The following is an 18,122-nucleotide window of genomic DNA, read 5'->3' as shown; positions in this document are numbered from 1 at the left end:
ACAGATGTTTCTTCTCCAGGAGCTTCTTGTTCCTCTCTGAGCTGAACTAGCAGGTGCCACACAGTCGGGAAACACTCCTGATGAGAGGCCACCAAGAGCCCCATAGCTAAAGAAACATAACTCATCATCAGGGAGGATGGAGCTGCTCTGGAGACACAGAATCTAAGACCACTTACAGCCTTTTCCTTGCCAACTTGATCATCCTTTGGGTCCTATCCAGAGATCTAAGCCAAAATTTTTATGAATGGTCTTCAGAAAAAGCTCAGGTCATGTGGCCCTCACCAAGGTTAAGAGGTCACCGTACCAACTCTCCAGGTGACCTGACCTTAATTATTTTCCTCTGCCCTCTCCCTTTTTTAATCTAGAGGAGAAATTGCCAATTCCAGTGCCTATGGCTTCCACATGTAAGCCACAAATCTAAGACCCTAAACGGATGTGGAAGGCAGGACACATCCTGTCTACACGGTCTTCAGAACCTGTAACACAAGGAGACTGAAGCCACTGAAGGTCCAGGGCTGGATTTAGCAATCCCGGTGCTGACTGTATTGTCTTACCCTTCTCCTTGTTTCCTCTTCCTCATCTATCCGGGGGCTTTCAGCTTTTCTTTTCCCCATGCCAATCTCTGTTCTCTCCTTGGCCCACCCTCCATTTGCAGGCAGCTGTTTGGGACAGGGTCCTCACCTGCGGGTATCATAGTCCAAGGTAAGGCCATTGGGCCAGCCTAGGTCTGCATTGATGAGGACCTTCCTCTCAGAACCATCCAGGTTTGCCCGTTCAATCTTGGCAATGTGGCCCCAGTCTGTCCAGAAGAGGTACCTAAGATAAAATAGCATCATTGTCACAAAGCATGGGGAGATGGTGCAAAGAGGTTGGCAGAAAAGAGTGGCTACCACCAATCCGTCAATTTTAAGCACCTTCTGGGAGCTTCTTTTCAACCAGACCGTTGGAGCCCGGATCCCTTTCCCGATAGACTTGAACTTACCCCTTTCTGGGGAAAACAGCAATGGCCCGGGGCTCGTCCAGACTGTTGTTGATTAGCACTTTGCGACAGGAACCATCTAGCCGAGATGCTTCGATGGTATTTCGGCCTGTATCTGTCCAGTACAGGTTTCTGGCAACCCAGTCCACTGCCAGCCCATCAGTGGTCTTCAGCCCATGCCCAATAACAGTCTCCATGTTGCTGCCATTCAGGTCTGCTCGCCTTGGGGACAATGCAAGGTTGCTTGAGTAACCAGACTAACCAGAAATCATACCCTGAAATTCACTATAAACTCTACAGAGACAGATACAGAATGTTCCTCAGAACCCAGTATGATAGGTGCTCAATACAGGCAGAATGATCTAGAGAGTGAATTCTTAAGAGTGTCTCCTGCAAAGAAAGTAATAGAGGGTTTGGATGCGTGTCTTGCCATAGGACAAATTAAATCATTCCTAATGTATCTGTGAGGACACAAGGATTGCTAACTGGAGTGATTAGGAAACAGGTAGATTGGGGCTGAGTGTAGTTCAGTGGTAGAACATTGGCCTTGGCTTCAGTCTCTAGAACAAAGCAAAGCAAACATACAAAGGAAAGGTTTGCTAAAAACCAATCTGTGCTTTTAAAGAGACACTAATGCCCCAGGGATAAGGATCATGTCGTAGTCGCCCGGGGGATTTCTCTAAACTGTACATACCATGTGAGAGCTGAATACACCCTCAGGAGAGCAAAGACAAACATTTCTATAACCCATCTAAGAATTTCTGCCATGGTAAGTCTCTTGTGTTGGCATGACATCGTATTCTTGAGTTGTGATGAAATAAAATATAAAGAACAATAAAAATAATAGCAAAAAAAGTCACTCAAAATAACCTTGTAAAGCAATACAAAACTTAATGTTGGGCGAAGATCCCATACTGCAATATAGATTCTAACCTTTCACCTGCCTTAGGGGATTTTTAGAGTCCCCTCAGGACCTGACACTAACTGTGGAAGCTCCAGGGCTCCAGGTTGCCAACAAACATCATGTTTGTTTGTTTAATATACCAGGTTTATGTGTGTGTGTGTGTGTGTGTGTGTGTGTGTGTGTGTGTGTGTAAAATCATCACATATATATGTTTCTGAGATGGAATCTTATGCAGCCCAGGCCTCAAGCTAGCCCATTATATAACCAAAAATGGCCTCGAACTTGGGATCTTTCTGCCACGTGTCCACTTCAGGCAGTGTTGAAGCACCCTGAGCTGCATCCTGTTTATTGTTTTTGGGACAGGAGGTTGCTACATTGTCCAGGCTGATCTTCAACTCCAGTCTTCCTGCCTCCACCTCTCGGGTGCTGAGATGGTAGGTGAGGAACCACCATAACCAGCTGCTTTTACTGTTTTGAGACTGGACCTTGCCCATGCTGGCCTCTAACTAGTGATCTTCCTAGCTCAGGCCCTGAGTAGCTTTACAGTCAACAAAGCAGCAAACAAGCAGTAGAAGCGTGGACTGCTGTGAAGTGCTCAGAACGCTAACTCCACATCCAAATGGCCAAGCCTTCCAGTCCACTTATTTGTCAACAGAGAATGTAACCTCACACAGGACTGCTCAGGATCAGGTCTGTGTCCCCCAATCAGCTTCAGTGCCACTCATACCTGATAACATCCAGGAACACGTCTGTGTAATAGACCTTTCCATCCACACTGTCATAGTCTAGGGAGATGACATTGTTGAGCCCAGGAACAGGGACATGCACGTCTGTGTGGTCATCGGTGTCCAGTGAGATACGGCGAATGGAGCCCCGGCTAGAGAAGAGCAGGTAGGTCTCCGGAGAGGGGTCACAGGTCTTCCCATCCCCCTTCAGCTGAATGCCAGTGGGGCAGGCACAGGAGAAACCAGAGGGCCGAGGTAAACAGAGGTGGGAGCAGCCGCCATTTCTCGAACCACACTTATTAAAACCTGGTGAGAGAAGACATCAATTGTTCACACACAGCCTGGGAAGCTAGAGCTTTCACACCCAGCCTGGGAGGCTAGTAGGCTCTCAGGAAGGACCTAGTCTCATATGGTCAACTATTCACTGCTCTTAGTGACAAGATTCAGTGTTTGGTAGAAAGGAGGTAGAGCAAGTGTCTCCAAGAGCTCTTTGGAGGTAGCAGTATCATAGACCTGTGGTACCAGTCATACCTAAAGGGACAAAAGACTTATCCCGGAAGTGGAGCTTAGGAAGTCTCTCTTGATTGTGAGTAACTCTGTGCCCTGGCTAGATTCTGCTGTTGTGACAGCCCCAGAAATCCAGGGGCCCTGACTCAAGAATCCTAGGATCTTCTCACCCAGTGGCTGTGCCCGGTCAACAGCTTGGATGTCCATGAGGCCTGGCAGGTTGGACCTCACGAGGATAACATTGCTGCCAGTACTCTTGTCGGCCCGGTGGATGCTACGGGTCTGCCAGTCAGTCCAGTAGATGTAAGAGTCAAGCAGAGTGAGGCCATATGGGTGCTGCACTGGTGACACCAATGTATGCCGATTGGCACCGTTCAGGTCAGCCACCTCAATTCTCTGTGGAGGAGATTGTGGGGAGGTGGCCGTTTGTCCACCAGGGGCCTTCAGTAGAGATCCTGAAGGGCTCCCTTCCATCTTCCCAGGCTTCTGGAAAGCAGGGGCAGGGCTCTCACCTCAGTATGGGCATCAGCCCACAGCAGTTGGGAGCTGGTCTTGTCCACAGTCAGTCCGTTAGGCCACCCTAGGTTGTTGTTGATGAGCACAGTACGGTCTGAGCCATCCATCCCGGAACGCTCTAGTTTGGCATTCTCCCCCCAGTCTGTCCAGTACATGAACCTGCCAGAGGAGGTGGTGCAGCCGGTTATCCTAATAGCTCCCACAGACTGTGAATGCCTGCAGTATGTCAGCCAGTTATCCTAATAGCTCCCACAGACTGTGAATGCCTGCAGTATGTCAGCCAGTTATCCTAATAGCTCCCACAGACTGTGAATGCCTGCAGTATGTCAGACATACTGTGCGTTCCTATGGAGCGCCAAACACTTCACATGCATTTATCTCAGTCCTCGCAAGGGTGGGCAACAGGCTCTGCAGTTTTACTGTTACCCTTGGTTGACAGGGGAGAAAGCTGATAAGGATCAGAGATTTTAAACATTAGATCCAAAGCGAGGAAGCTAATACACACAAAAGAATCTACATCTTGGTCTCTGTGTGTACGTCCTTGTGTGTGCAGGTGCTTGCCCATGTGTGTACATGTGAGGCGAGGGCACCAGATCTCATTACAGATGGTTGTGAGCCACCATGTGGTTGCTGGGAATTGAACTCAGGACCTCTGGAAGAGCAGACAGGGCTCTTAACCACTGAGCCATCTCTCCAGCCCGTACTTTCTACCTTTTAACATAGGATCTTTCGATGAACCTGGAGCCCACTGGTTCAACAAGCCCAGTTGTCTAGCAAGCCCCAGGCCTTCTCCTGTTTCTGCCTCTCCAGTACTAGGATTATAGGTACATATCACTGTACCTAGCTTTTTATTTGGGTACTGGGTCCAAACTCAGGTCTTCATGCTTGTGTGGCAAGCACTTTACTAAGTGATGGGTCCCCCAGCCCTTGAATACTGGGTACTGATGGCGAGGCTCATGCTTCAAAGCTGTACACTACACTGACACAATGAAAGAAGCTGAAAGGCAGTGGAACAGTCTGGGGTCAGGGGTTAGTCTGTGTGACCTCCAGGGTCCACAGTGCTTCCGTACGTAACACACTTCTCACTGTGTACCTTCACTTATCCATGGTCTCGGCTAAGCTGGGTCCACTCAGCTACCCAGAGTGATAAAGCTCTCACCCCATTTCATGGTATAGCACAATGGCCCGGGGACTGTCAAGGTTCTGCCACACCAACACTTTCCGCATAGACCCATCCAGGTTGCCAACTTCAATCCGATTCGTTCCCGTGTCTGTCCAATACACTTTCCGGCCGATGGCATCCACTGCAAGTCCATCTGTGGTCTGCAAACCTGCAGGATGTCGGAAGATCACACTGACTCCTGCCTTAAGGCAGATGGGATATTTTCCAGCTCTTTAGCCTGACAGGTGGCCCTCGGGTTGGGAGGATGGCTCACCTGTAGTGATGATGTCCTCGTGCTGTGAGCCATCCAGGCTGGCACGGCTGATCCTGTGCAGTGTGCTGTCAGACCAGTACACTTTTCCTGAGAGGGAAGGATTAACTCAACCCAGGTCCTGCCTGCCCACAGTGGCACCCACAAGTGATTCAGCAGAGCCTGAGACACCAGGACAGTCAAAGAGCTCTATAGAGCCTAACGGGAAATGGATACAAGTGGAGGGAAGTCATAGCAGGGCAGCTCTTGGCAAAGACAACAAGGACAGAAGGCAAAGTGAGAGGAAGAAAGGACAGTGATGGTTCTTGGTATAGATGAGAGCAAGAGTCACACAGACCTTCCAGCGGGTCCACTCCAATGGCAATGGTGTTCTTCATGGTCATGTTGATGGGTACCACCACATCAGCAAAATAAGGGATGTCCAAGGAGACCATGCGAACATCAATCCTCCTGGCGAAGATGAGGAAACTGTTCATGCCTGCCCAGGTGGAGAGAGAAGGAGGGAGGACAGTCACTCTAGCAGAGACACTAAGAGGATTTGGAAGCAGGCAAACCGAAGCCCAAAGCTGATACTATTGGTCTGCTTGTATGAGCCTAGGCAAATTTCTGAAATTATTTCAGCCTGTTCTATACAACGGGATTACTATAAGAATGGAAAGAAATCAAGAATGAAAAGAAATCATGTGTACTGAGTATTAGACCTCACAATCTGTATGTAGAAATGTAGAGATGATACACATATGTAGAAATGGTCCTTCCTTTTTGGGTGTTAGGAAAGCTTGGAAAAGGACCTCATATGGCCTAGGTTGGCTTGGACCTCACTGTGAATGAGGAGGGTCTTCAACTCCTAATTCTCCCAAGTGCTGGGATTACAGGTGTGTATCACCTGCCCAGCCTAGCTCTTCATTTACTCTGTGGCAGGAGGCGAGGCAGGATGACTCGGGTGAAGGCTCTTGCTAATAGCCTGATGAACTGAGTTCAGTCTCCAGGACCCAAATGATGGAAGGAGAAAACAGTCTCTGACAGACAGACGGATGGATAGATAGATGCACACTCTCGAGTGAAACAGAAAGCAGTATCATAGCAGCAGCCCTCTCTGAAGGACCGTTTTATCATAATGCCTAGGGAAGGTCGTAATAGGGTCCCAGAAAGCTTCATTCACCAGCTGAGAGGCACTCAGATTCTCTAAGAGCTTAGAGTCCAAGTCTTCCACACAGTAGCCCCAGGAGAAACCTTGACCCCTAACATCCGAGTAGCCAGGCCCCCCTCCTGGATTCCTCCCACAAGAATGACACACAGGTCCTGTGCTCACAAAAGTGGCACATCTAAGGAAGAAGAGGGTACCAGTCCATTGTAGATAGGACACATTTTTACATTTGTTTTACAAGTTTCTACAAAGGATGTCATATTCTAAACAAATTATCTTGTAATTTTGCAACAGGTGAAACTGTTCAGACAGGACAGTCTTTCTAACATCCAAGACACCCAGGAGAAACTGTGGGACCTGGTCTTACCTGCTCCTCCTAATAGCCCTCACTCTCCTACAGATTCTCTGACCATATCGGAGGTTTCCTGCAGAGGAGGGACAGCCCCCTTTCCACCCAAACAGGCCGCCGCTGTAACTCACCTGGTGAGCATGTCTTGCCATCAAGCAGCAGGTTGATACCTGTGGGGCAGGTACAGCTGAAGCCGCTCGGACTTGGGGACCGAAGACACAAATGGCTGCAGCCGCCATTCTCCACAGCACATGGTGTCGTCACTGTGTAGGGATGGGGAGCTGTCAGTGGGGCAGCTAAGGAATAAAAAGGCTGAGGGAGAAGTCAGCGGCTGCTGATAGCTGCTTACCTGGAGGCCTCTGGCGGTGGAAGACATGGATGTCCATAAGATTCTCCAGGTTCTCCTGCAGAGTCTCCCGGTCTAGCCCAGTCAGCCGGTCAGCACTTTGGATACTTTTGGTCTGCCAGTCAGTCCAATAGATGCGCTGTCCGTATAGAGTCAGCCCGAAAGGGTGGGGGAGTTGACTTCCAATTAGTACCTGGAAGACCCCGACACGTTTATCACAAAACAGTACAGGGATCAGACAAGAGCTCAGCCAAGTGCCAGGAAGCAACTTCCTGTGACCTGGAGCCTGTCTCTCTCAGCTCGTGTCTGCCAGCGTGTGTTAACACCTATCTAAGTGCTGTGTGACCACTGGAAAATGTCATTTACATATCACCAGTGTGTCTTGGCTCAAATCACAAAAGAAAAGTTAACAACTTTATACTTGCTTTGACCAAGCAATCAAAACAGATACCACAAGAAAGGGATTTTTTTTCCTTTTTGAAAATGGAAAGAATGGCCAGCAAGATGGCTCAGTGGGTAAAGGTGATTGCCGCCAAATATGGGGACCTGAGTTCAATCCCTGGACTCCACGTGTGTGGACAGAATCAACTCCTACAAGCTGTCTTCTGACCTCTACACATGCACTGTAGTGCAGGAAAACTAAGCAAACGGTTTTGTTTTAAATAGAAAGGTTAAGAAAGTCTAAGGAAGAAACGCAATTAGAGGAGAAAGAGACATGTTTATGAGTTGGGCATGTTGGTACAGGTCTGTAGACCCAGAACTGAGAAGAGTCACACGGGAGGTTGCCCCAGTTTGAGGCCAGCTGGGACAAGGCCCTGTCATAGCAAAGCCCCAGGGAGGCTGGGGTGGGGGCCGGGTCACTAAAGCAGCGAGTGATTCTGGATTAAATATTGGAGTAAAAGAGTAAAAAAAAATTAAAATTATTACAAGGCATTACTGAAGAAACTGAAAATGAATTTAAACACAGTGTGTGGATTGCACAGTAATCTGTATTATGCCAACCTTAATTGTTGTTTCCCCCAGTGTGTGTGATATCTTATGGGTACACTCCATGTGCCTGTGTGAAAGTCAGAGGACAGCCTCATGTACGTGTCTTCACCTTCCACCCGGGCCTCCATTGTTTTTCTGCTGTATATGCCAAGATATCAGACACTGAGATTCTCGTGTCTCTGCCTCCCATCTTCCCTCGAGAGTCCTAGGATAACAGACACTCGTGCTACTCTGTACAGATTTTATGTGGACACCAGGATTTGAACTCAGGTCCTCATGCTTAGATGGCTAATGCTTTTACCTACTGTGTTATCTCCAAGCTCAGTTTTACCATACAAGGTTCTTAAGAAATACATGCTGGAAAATTTTTGGAACTATGGTACAATGTTTCCAATTTAATCTCAGATGATTCAGAAAAGTAATTGTGTGTGTGTATGTTTATATTTGTGTATGTATATATGTGGAAAAAGAGGAGGGGAGGAGAGAGGGGAGGAGGGAGAGGAAAGGCGAGAGGAAGGATGAAAATTTTGTGGGAAATGTGGCAAAATACTATGCCTCTCATACTCTTGCAGTTTTCCTGAATGTTGGAAATTATAACAAAACAAACAACGGCAAAAGAGAGGCAACTCAGTCATTGGCCAGGTGTGCAATAGGTGTCTGATTACCATCAGTTTCAATGCCTGTGTGTGTGTGTGTGTGTGTGTGTGTGTGTGTGTGTGTGTGTATCCAGACCATAATCAACTCTAATTCCTAGTAGGCTTGAGTCATCAACCAGCAGCCCTGTGTCCCCTGGAGATATATTCTAAGAGAAACAGTGTCTGTCCCACGCTGGTCCTATAACCTCTGGGTCTCCCTAGTCCTGTCAGCTGCCAGCCAGAGAACGCTGTCCTGGAGGCTCCCAGAGCGGGGGAGATGCTTTAGAGGCCCCCTTACCTTCCTCTTGCTGCCATCCAGCCCAGCAAATTCAATAGTCTTCATGCCGGCATCAGCCCAGTACAGCCGCTGGGACCCATAGTCAATAGCTAATCCATTAGGCCATGTCAGATTCGAAGAGATGATGACTTGTCGGTTGGAGGCATCCATGCCAGCTCGTTCAATCTTGGGACTTGCACCCCAGTCAGTCCAATACATGTACCTGGACATAAGCAAAGGGGTTCTTAAACTTCCAGTTAGCATCCAGTGTCACGTTTCAGTGTGCGTCACTGAGAGTACTTCAAAGCATACGTGAGGTTGAGGGGTCAATCCACAGCATGGAAAAAATACCAGTGAGGATGCAGGGTCCTCAAAGGCTTCTAGGGGTTCTGCTCCAAGAGTTACCCCAAGCCTGGACTCAGAGCTGTCTCTGAAGGCCTTATATCTTCCATTACTACCAAAAAGTACCTCAGAGTCTTGATAGATGAGCAGCCAAGGCTTAAAGAGTATGTAGCAGAGGAGGCCACATGCTCTCTTGACTACACACATTAGATAATTGACATGTAAGCTCACAAAATTCTATGAAGAAGAGCAAATCAGGACTATATTCAAGTGAGGAAGCTATGAAGGAGATACAGCCAAACTGAAGTGTAGCTTTTTTGGAGGGTGGGGTGGGGTTTTTGTTTGGTTTGTTTTTCGAGATAAGATCTCTTACAGCCCAGGCTAGTCTTGGACTTGCTAAGTAGCCAAGGATAACCTTGCATTCCTGATCTTCTTGCTTTCACCTCCCGTGTGCTAAGATTACAGGTACTTATCTGGTTCCAAAACAATGTCACTTTTATAAAACCCAAACTGTGCCACCGCCACCACCACTGCCAATATTTGTGGGCATTTAGAGCAAAATATTTCAGAAAAATATGCCCTAAAGTGGTAACAATGATTATGCTGAAGGTAAGAATTTTGCTTCCAATAAGTTTAATATTCTTTAATAATGAAATTGCTTTTATGAGCGAACAACAATTAAAAAAATCTTTTTAAAGAAAATTTAAAATTTAAAAGGTTCTCTTGCCAGAGAGGATATAGCAACGTCCCCTCTCTGCCCTTACCACATCCACAGATCCGGCCCCTCTCCCTAACCTCCAGATTCCCATCTCGTACCCAGCTCTTGGAGGAGTGGAGGCTCAGAAGGGACAGCACGTACCCGCCCATGGGTTCTACCACGATGTCCCGAGGACGATCAAGGTTCTCCCAGATGAGCACTGTCCTCATGCTGCCGTCCGTGTTGGCCACTTCAATCCGGTCTGTACCTGTGAAGAAAAAAGAAAAAAAAAATTAATTGCTCATTCTTTCTCCCCGACCCCTGCCTCGCGCAGAGCTCTGTATGCAGCAAATGCTTGGCAAAGGTTTTGTGGTGAATACACGATAGATATTTAGTGACTCAGACCATGAGAAAAAAATTCAAGGCAGTGATTACTCTCACTCCTTGGAACAGCACAAGTTTCTAACCCTAGGAAGGCCACTCCATCCTATGATTCAAAGCAAGGCTTCTCAGATTTCGGTGCACACAAAAATGAGAAGAAGAGCTTGTTAAAATACAGATTCCTGTGGCTGGAGCGATGGCTCAGGGGTTAAGAGTGCATGCTGCTCTTGCAAAGGACACAGGTTCAGTTCCCAACACCCACATTGAGTGGCTCAAGACTGCCTATAACTCCAGTTCCAGGGGATCTGACACCCTCTCCTGGCTTCCATGGGCTCCTGTACATACCTGGTCTACATACACACAGTCAGGTACACACATACACATAGACAAATCTTTAAAGAGCCTTGCAATTAACTCCTCAAGAGAGTTAAGTTGGGGGTCCAGGATCTGAATTTCTCATAATTTCCCAAGACATGCTGATGTTGTCGTTCCAGAGACCACACTTTGTTTGTTTGTTTGTTTGTTTTAATGTACATGAGTACACTGTCCCTATCTTCAGACACACCAGAAAAGGGCATCTGATTCCATTACAGATGGTTGTGAGCCACTACGTGGTTGCTGGGAATTGAACCCAGGACCTCTGGAAGAGCAGTCAGTGCTCTTAACCACCGAGCCATCTCTCCAGCCCCAGAAACCACACTTTGAAGAACACTAGTTTAGAGGTACTCCTTTCATCTTCCAAGCATCTATCCCACTAAGATTCATAGACAAATGCCTATTTTATCTGAACATTCATGGGAAAAACAAAACAAAACAGGTCATAAGCTCCAAGATGCCTCAAAACATTTACAAGCACCAAGTGTAGCACAAAAGAAGTTGCAATTTTAGGTAAGAACTAAAGACTCACATGTCTACTCAGAAGACTCAAGACAGCCAGGCACGGCTCCCTGCACATACCTGCATCTGTCCAGTAGAGTTTGTTGGTGACCCAATCAATTGCCAGGCCAGCAGGGCTCTCCAAACTGGTGTCAACTACCACCTGGGCAGGAAGCAATGCTGTGTCACTCTCTGCACCCCTATCCCAACTCTGGGGCCCACACCCAACCAACTACAAGGAACGGGGAGACACTCCCCTCCTGGAGGGACGGGATCCACGCAGCCCTACCTTCTGTCCTGTTCCATCCCACTTGGCCCTGCTGATGGTATCAGTGCTGACATCTGTCCAGTACACGTGGTCATCCCGGGAGTCCCAGTCAAGGGCCACAGCACTGCGCACGTCAGCCAGTGGGATGACATCGTCGGACAGGTCCTCTGTGTCGAAGCTGATCCGACGGATGTCCATCCTTCGGGCAAAAAGCAGGAACTTGTCAAGACCTGATCAAAGGCCGAGAGGGGTCTCCTTTTAATGCTCTAAATCCAGTAACGGTGACAGACACAGATGCTCAGCTGTGTGACACCTGGTTCAATCACACTTCCTGGGGCCTGCTACCTGTCCTTTGCCCTACTTTTCATACTGCAGGTGCCCTGAAACCCAGCCCAGCCCGTCCTCGTGGGATTAGACTTTAGAGTCCAGTAGAGACAGATTTTACCCCACTGCTTAGGTGTCTATCAGCTTCATTCAAACTGTTCTCTCCTCTGATCTCGGGACCAGCTCCAGCACTGTGGTTGGGCCACACCAACACTCAGCTTTCTTCTGAGACTTTTATCCTATTTCAGGTCCTCTGGTTCTTTGCTTCCCTGAGACAGGGTCTTACTACATAGCCATAGTTTCTCAAACTCCATCCTCCTGCTTCAGTCTTCCTACCCAGCTAAAGTCTCTGCTTCTATTCTGTCATCTAGAATAATCCTTCCACCTGCTGTTTGCTTCACAGATTAGCCAACAATGACTGCCCACTAAGATCCTTCCTTGCCAGGCCCTGGGCTTTGTGCTCAGAGAGGCTGAATGCCTGGTACAGTCACACAATGTCATTTTACTCAAACATAAAGAAAAATAAAATTATGAACCTCGCAAGACAATGAATGGACCTAAAATGTATTATGTTATTAAGAAAGGTGACCCAGGGGGCTGGAGAGATGGCTCAGTGGTTAAGAGCACTGACTGCTCTTCCAGAGGCCCTGAGTTCAATTCCCAGCAACCACATGGTGGCTCACAACCATCTGTAATGAGATCTGATGATCTCCTCTGGTGTGTCTGAAGACAGCGACAGTGTACTCATATACATTAAGTAAATAAATTTAAAAAAAAAGATTTTAAAAAAAGAAAAAAAAAGAAATGAATAAAAGTGGAAAAAAAAAAAAGAAAGGTGACTCAGACTCAAAAGGTTAAAACAAGAGAACATGTTCTCTCTCATATGTGGATCTGAACTGGCAATGTTTAGATGCATGTGTAAGTGACTGGGAACGTGGGCATAGGCTATGAAATTAGATAGGAGGTCACGAGGGGGAAATGTTGTTGAGAAAAGGGGAAAGTCAAAGACCATATGACCTCAGAGCAGAAAGGAGGCCAAAAGAAGTACAAGGGTGTGGGAGTGAGAAGAGGGAAGGAGGAACAGTGAAAACAAATTTTGTTTGTAAAATGCCATTATAAAGCCTGACTCTGGGCTGGAGAGATGGCTCAGCGGTTAAGGGCACTGGCTGAGTTCAGTCCCAGAGATCCTGAGTTCAAATCCCAGCAACCACATGGTGGCTCACAACCACCCTCTTCTGGTATGTTTGAAGACAGCTACAGTGTACTCATATTAAAAAAAAAAAAAAACTTAAAAAAAATAAATAAAGCCTGATTCTTATGTATGCTGAAAGAAAGGAAGAAAGAAAGAAAGAAAGAAAGAAAGGAAGAAAGAAAGAAAGGAAGGAAGGAAGAAAGAAAGGGAAAAAGACAAAGAAAAACCAAGGTCACTGCTTCATACCAACGCTTTGTGGTACATGTTATTCTTGCCCCCACCTCAGAAGAGCATCTGAGGCTAACAGAGATGGGGGAACATGCTCAGGGTTCAGTGGCTGTGTACCAGGACTGCAGCTCAGGCCTGCTCCAGAGGGAGCTTTGGTCCCTCTCTTCACAGCAGCTTTCCTATCCTCTGGGCCTCCTCTGGCTTGTCTAAATAAGTTTTTCCAGTATAGTTAACCTTTGCTATTTGCAGGGAATTGTTTCTAAGGCCCCTGCAGATTCACAATTCACAGACATTCCAGGCTCTTATATAAAACAAGGTAGTATTTTTATATAACCTGTGCACATCCTATATAATCTAAGTAATCTCTGAATTACTTGTAATATCTATCTATCTATCTATCTATCTATCTATCTATCTATCTATCTATCTATCTATCTATCTAAAATGCAATGTATTTGTTTGCTTGATACGGAAGTTTCGATATGTAATATAATTCCTTCTCTTTTTCAGAATTGTGTATGCAAGCCTTTACTGCCAGCATTAGGGAAGCAGGGGCAGGCAGATTTCTAAATTCAAAACCAGCCTGGTTTACAGAGCAAGTTCCAAGACAGACAGGATTACACTTGTTCACAGGTTACAGAGAAATCCTGTCTTGAAAAACAAGGAATGTTTGCCTGCATGCATACATATGTGGCATGGGTGTGCCTCATGCCCCTGAAGACCAGAGAACATCATTAGATCTCTCGGAACCAGAGTTTCAGGCAGGCAGTTGTAAGCTACTGTGTGGGAAATGGAAAGTGAATCTGGATTCTCTGAAAGCAGTTGAGCCATCTCTCCAGCGACTCTGATGTATTCTTGAGACAACAATGACCAAGACAGCTGATACAGGCCAACAAGATGGCTTACTTGCCCCTGAACCTAACGATCGGAGTTAGGTGGGACCCACAGGATAAAAGGAGAAAACTCTTACAAGTCGTCCCTTGATCTCATATATACACATGTCCATGTAGTGCATCTTTTTAAAGGGTAAATCATCTTCAGTACAGACATATTTTAAAATTTCCATGCACATTTGATTCAACTCACAGACAAGAAACCCACAAGTATGAAACCTATGTATTTCTCTACTCAGAGAGGAGCTTTCTGCCCAACTTTACTAAATCTCTCTTCCAAGCTTTGGTAAATCTTTGGGAGAATGACACCTCCATTTTGCATCTAAAACAGCAGAAGCAAATGGGCACAAAAGGTGGTGTCAAATGCCTTTAATCCCAGCACTTGGGAGGCAGAGGCAGGCGGAGGGAGCTCTGAGTCTGAGGCCAGCCTGGTCTACAGACTGAGTTCCAGGACAGCCAGGGCTACACAGAGAAACCCAGTCTCAGAAAACAAAACAAACAAAAAGAATGCCCAGGGAAAACACACAGCGTGAAACTAGTTCTCAGTGTGTATCTGAATGAAACCTCAGAATGTTTTCCCCAATCACTGTCTGGAAAGGGCGCGGAGAATCTGACTCTTGCCTCTGTGTCTGTCTGTCTGTCTGTCTGTGAAATTGTACACGTGTGTGTGAACATGTGCACATGTGGAAGTTGGGCAGCTTCTTCTATATCTTCACCTTATCATTCATTTCGAGACACTTCTCTCGGGGAACCCAAACCTCACTGATTGGCTAGACTGGCTGGCCTCTGAGCTTCAGGCATCTGCCTGTCTCCACACGCACCCAGCTCTGGGGTTACAGATGGACACCACCACACCCTAGCCCCCTAATTCTATTATAATTAGATTTAAGAGAGCCAGTGGATTATATAGCAGTAAGGATACATAATGAATTAATCCTGGCCCCTTGTTGGTCATGCCCTGTGCCTGACCAGCTCCTCCCTGGACCAGCCTTGGATAAAGTCACCTGTGTGCTGAGATTTCTAGGGCTGACTCTGCAAGGTAAAATTGTCTTGCAGGAGCTCCAAGGAACCAAAGCAGAGATTGCAGAACAGACCAGGGAATCTTGTCATCTTTTACTTGGTGGTCACACATCATCATCTGGGATCCCAGTTGCTCTCTGTTCTAATACACGAAGTCTTCTATGGATCAGGCTAAAGGTACAGAAGTTGGAAACCATTGCCCTGCTTTCTAGAGGAACTGGACCTTCTTTCTGCCTAGACAGAAGGCATCCGGCCTGGCGAGGTGGGAGCTATGTCCCATCGCAGGTGTTTGTACACTGAACGATGCCACTAAGCCTCCGGCTACCACTGCCGGTTCTAGGTCCTCAGCTTTGAATTGGGAACCCTCAATGTCTAAAGTCTGTCATGGGCTCCTTGAGGAATCTGGCCATCCCTGCCTGACAAGCAGTCCTCCCAACTCCTCTCACTGTTCTTTCTAACTGTCCTCACAAGGCACCTCCTCTGAGGCGGGTGTCCCAAACCCACTTACTCTGGGCACAGGCGTGGCTGTTGATTTTTCGGAAGCCGGTGGGGCAGGCACAAGTGTAGTTCTGGCCACTGGGTAGACACAGGTGAGTGCAACCTCCGTTGTTGTCCCCGCAGCGGTTTTTCCCTGCTCAAAGAGCCCAGAGCAAGACGGATCAGGGAAAATGAAAAGTTTACAAAGGTAGACCCCACCAGGTCAAAGGGATGGAGGGCTGGGCTCTCTCAAATAAGAATTCTGTCAGATTAATTTTGACACCTGTTCCAGATGTGAGTACAACGACACACAGGAGGTGACCTGCAAATGTTTACATTATATGGAAAGAGAAAAGCCAGATCCAAGTCCTGGTGTTGTACTACCCGAAATGTCCAGCAGAGGGAGCAAGTAGCCCATGCCAATGCCATCTCTGGTCTCGCCTGACTAGAATTAATAGGAGCTGTAACAAGTGCAAGGAGGATTCTCAAGAGGCACCAGCAGCCACATCACCGGTGACAAATCTAGCTCACTTGAGACTTTTTCTTCTTATTTTACCTGCAGGCTGGCGCTGGGGGTGCAAGGTATGAATGTCCATAGGAAAGTGGAGCTTGTTGCGAATGATCTCCTGGTTCTTCCCAGTGAACTTGTTGGCACTATTGATGCTCTTGGTGTGCCAGTCTGTCCAATACAAGCTGTCTTCAAACACTGTGATGGCAAAGGGATGTGGGAGGCCTGGAGACAGTCCAAAAAGACCTTAGTCCAGACATGGCCTGCCACGGCCGCTGAGCCCAGACCTGGCAGCTACACAAATCTCACCCTCTGCCAAGGCTCCTGGGGGCAGGATTGGGGAAGGAGCAGAGAGATGAAAGACAGCACATCAAAGACCTCACCCTGGCTAATGACAGCCTTGCGGTGACTCCCATCTAGATTGGCTCTCTCGATGACGTGGTGCTTAGCGTCCACCCAGTACATACGGCGTCCAGCGTAGTCGATGGTGAGGCCGTTGGGCCAGAAAAGATGAGTGTCAGCAATGATGCGACGTCCAGAGCCGTCCATGCTGGAGGCCTCGATGCGGGGGGTGTTGCCCCAGTCTGTCCAATAGATGGTTCTAGGAAGAAGGGAAGTCAAGAGTCGGGTGGTGGAGGACCAATGAATGACAGCGAGGGTAATAACCAGAGACGCTTTACACATCAGGTTCCACCATTTGCCTGGGAGACATTTTGTTTGCTTGTTTGTTAGTTTATTATCTGTCTGTCTGTCTGTCCATCCATCCATCCATCATCCATCCATCCATCTATCTTTGAGGCAGGGTCTCACCATATAACCTTGGCTGGCCTGGCCCTCACTATGTAGACCAGGCTGGCCTCAAACTCAGAGACCCATCTGCTTCACTGAGTACTGGAATTAAAGGCATGTGCCACCATGCCCAGCTCTGAAAGATGCTTTTTTTTAATTACTTATTTTAAATACTTCTCCCCCCAGTGTTTGAAGAGCGAACCCAATGAATTAAACCAGAACCCTAAACAACCCTAAACCCAGAACCTAACCCTAGACAGTTGTTTTATCACAGAGCCATATTGCTCTACCACTGGGCTAAATCCCCAACCTCAGGATAAGTTTTTAAATATCTCGATTGAAGTGTCTTGAGAAATTCATCAGAATTTCTTTTAAGTGCCTGTTACAGAAAGGGTACAACTGGCACTGGAAATGGAGCAGTAGACAGGGTAGACGACACTCCTAGTGCCTGTGAAGATGGCAAGAGAGTACAGTGCATACTGAGGACCGACAGACTCAGTCTCTTCTGCTGCCATACGTGTTTTATGCCCCTTCTCCCACACACCAAATTTCTCAAACAATTGACATCTAATTGCAGGATCTTACAAGTCATCCCCTCAGTTGGTGGCATGGAATGTATACACGCCAGAGGCTAAGAATTTGCATTTCAAGAGACTTCAATGCAGGAGACTTGTCCAATAATTTTCAAAATTATTTCAAATTAATGATATTAATTACCTCAACTACTGGCTGCTTTAAATTAATAATACTTTTTAATTAGCTCCACTCTATGGGCTAATAAAAAAACACTAGACAGTTCAAACTTAACTAATTTGTATATTTTATTCCATTTAAAATGCTTTATTATTTTACCTTAGAACATCTATAACTGCTCTTATTAAATATATCTTTATTTAGATCAGGGTCTCAGTAGCTTAGGTCAATCCCTAACTATGTAGCTGAAAATGAGCTTGAATTCCTGATTCTACCACTGTCACCTCCCAAATATGTATATTTTTATGTTTGTTCTATATATGTGCTTGTTTTTAAATTGCCAATTAAGAAATAAATGAAGGGGGAGCTGGAGAGATGGCTCAGTGGTTAAGAGCACTGACTGCTCTTCCTGAGGTCCTGAGTTCAATTCCCAGCAACCACATGGTGGCTCACAACCATCTGTAATAGATCTGATGCCCTCTTCTGGAGGTGTCTGAAGGGTGAACTCACATACATTCAAAAGGAAGGAAGGAAGGAAGGAAGAAAGGAAGGAAGGAAGGAAGGAAGGAAGGAAGGAAGGAAGGAAGGAAGGAGAGGTTGACTAAGCCAAGATTCCTCGGCACGTA

General features: G+C 46.8%; 1 protein-coding gene across 3 annotated transcripts in view; it reads right to left on the bottom strand.

The window, feature by feature from the left end:
• Lrp4 (LDL receptor related protein 4) overlaps positions 1–18,122 on the bottom strand; it is a 53,994-nt gene that overhangs the window by 14,769 nt on the left and 21,103 nt on the right. For 2 of the 3 annotated variants that reach the window (XR_001837050.2, NM_031322.3), the window contains 17 exon segments: positions 16,398–16,615; positions 16,063–16,239; positions 15,538–15,660; positions 11,394–11,602; positions 11,186–11,267; positions 10,010–10,115; positions 8,830–9,031; positions 6,910–7,099; positions 6,692–6,823; positions 5,402–5,542; positions 5,068–5,154; positions 4,791–4,962; positions 3,628–3,790; positions 3,286–3,511; positions 2,611–2,914; positions 983–1,201; positions 682–816 (listed from right to left, as the gene is read on the bottom strand). Coding sequence is in view for 2 of the 3 variants with exons in the window: in NM_031322.3 (NP_112612.2) it covers positions 682–816; positions 983–1,201; positions 2,611–2,914; positions 3,286–3,511; positions 3,628–3,790; positions 4,791–4,962; positions 5,068–5,154; positions 5,402–5,542; positions 6,692–6,823; positions 6,910–7,099; positions 8,830–9,031; positions 10,010–10,115; positions 11,186–11,267; positions 11,394–11,602; positions 15,538–15,660; positions 16,063–16,239; positions 16,398–16,615 (2,886 nt within the window). In the remaining variant the exon portion in view is untranslated. 3 annotated transcript variants of the gene reach the window in all.

The sequence above is a fragment of the Rattus norvegicus genome, chromosome 3 (genome assembly GCF_036323735.1).
Source record: "Rattus norvegicus strain BN/NHsdMcwi chromosome 3, GRCr8, whole genome shotgun sequence".
Taxonomy (NCBI): domain Eukaryota; kingdom Metazoa; phylum Chordata; class Mammalia; order Rodentia; family Muridae; genus Rattus; species Rattus norvegicus.
Note: the sequence above shows the minus strand (reverse complement) of the source record. Positions and strands in the feature narration are given on the sequence as shown.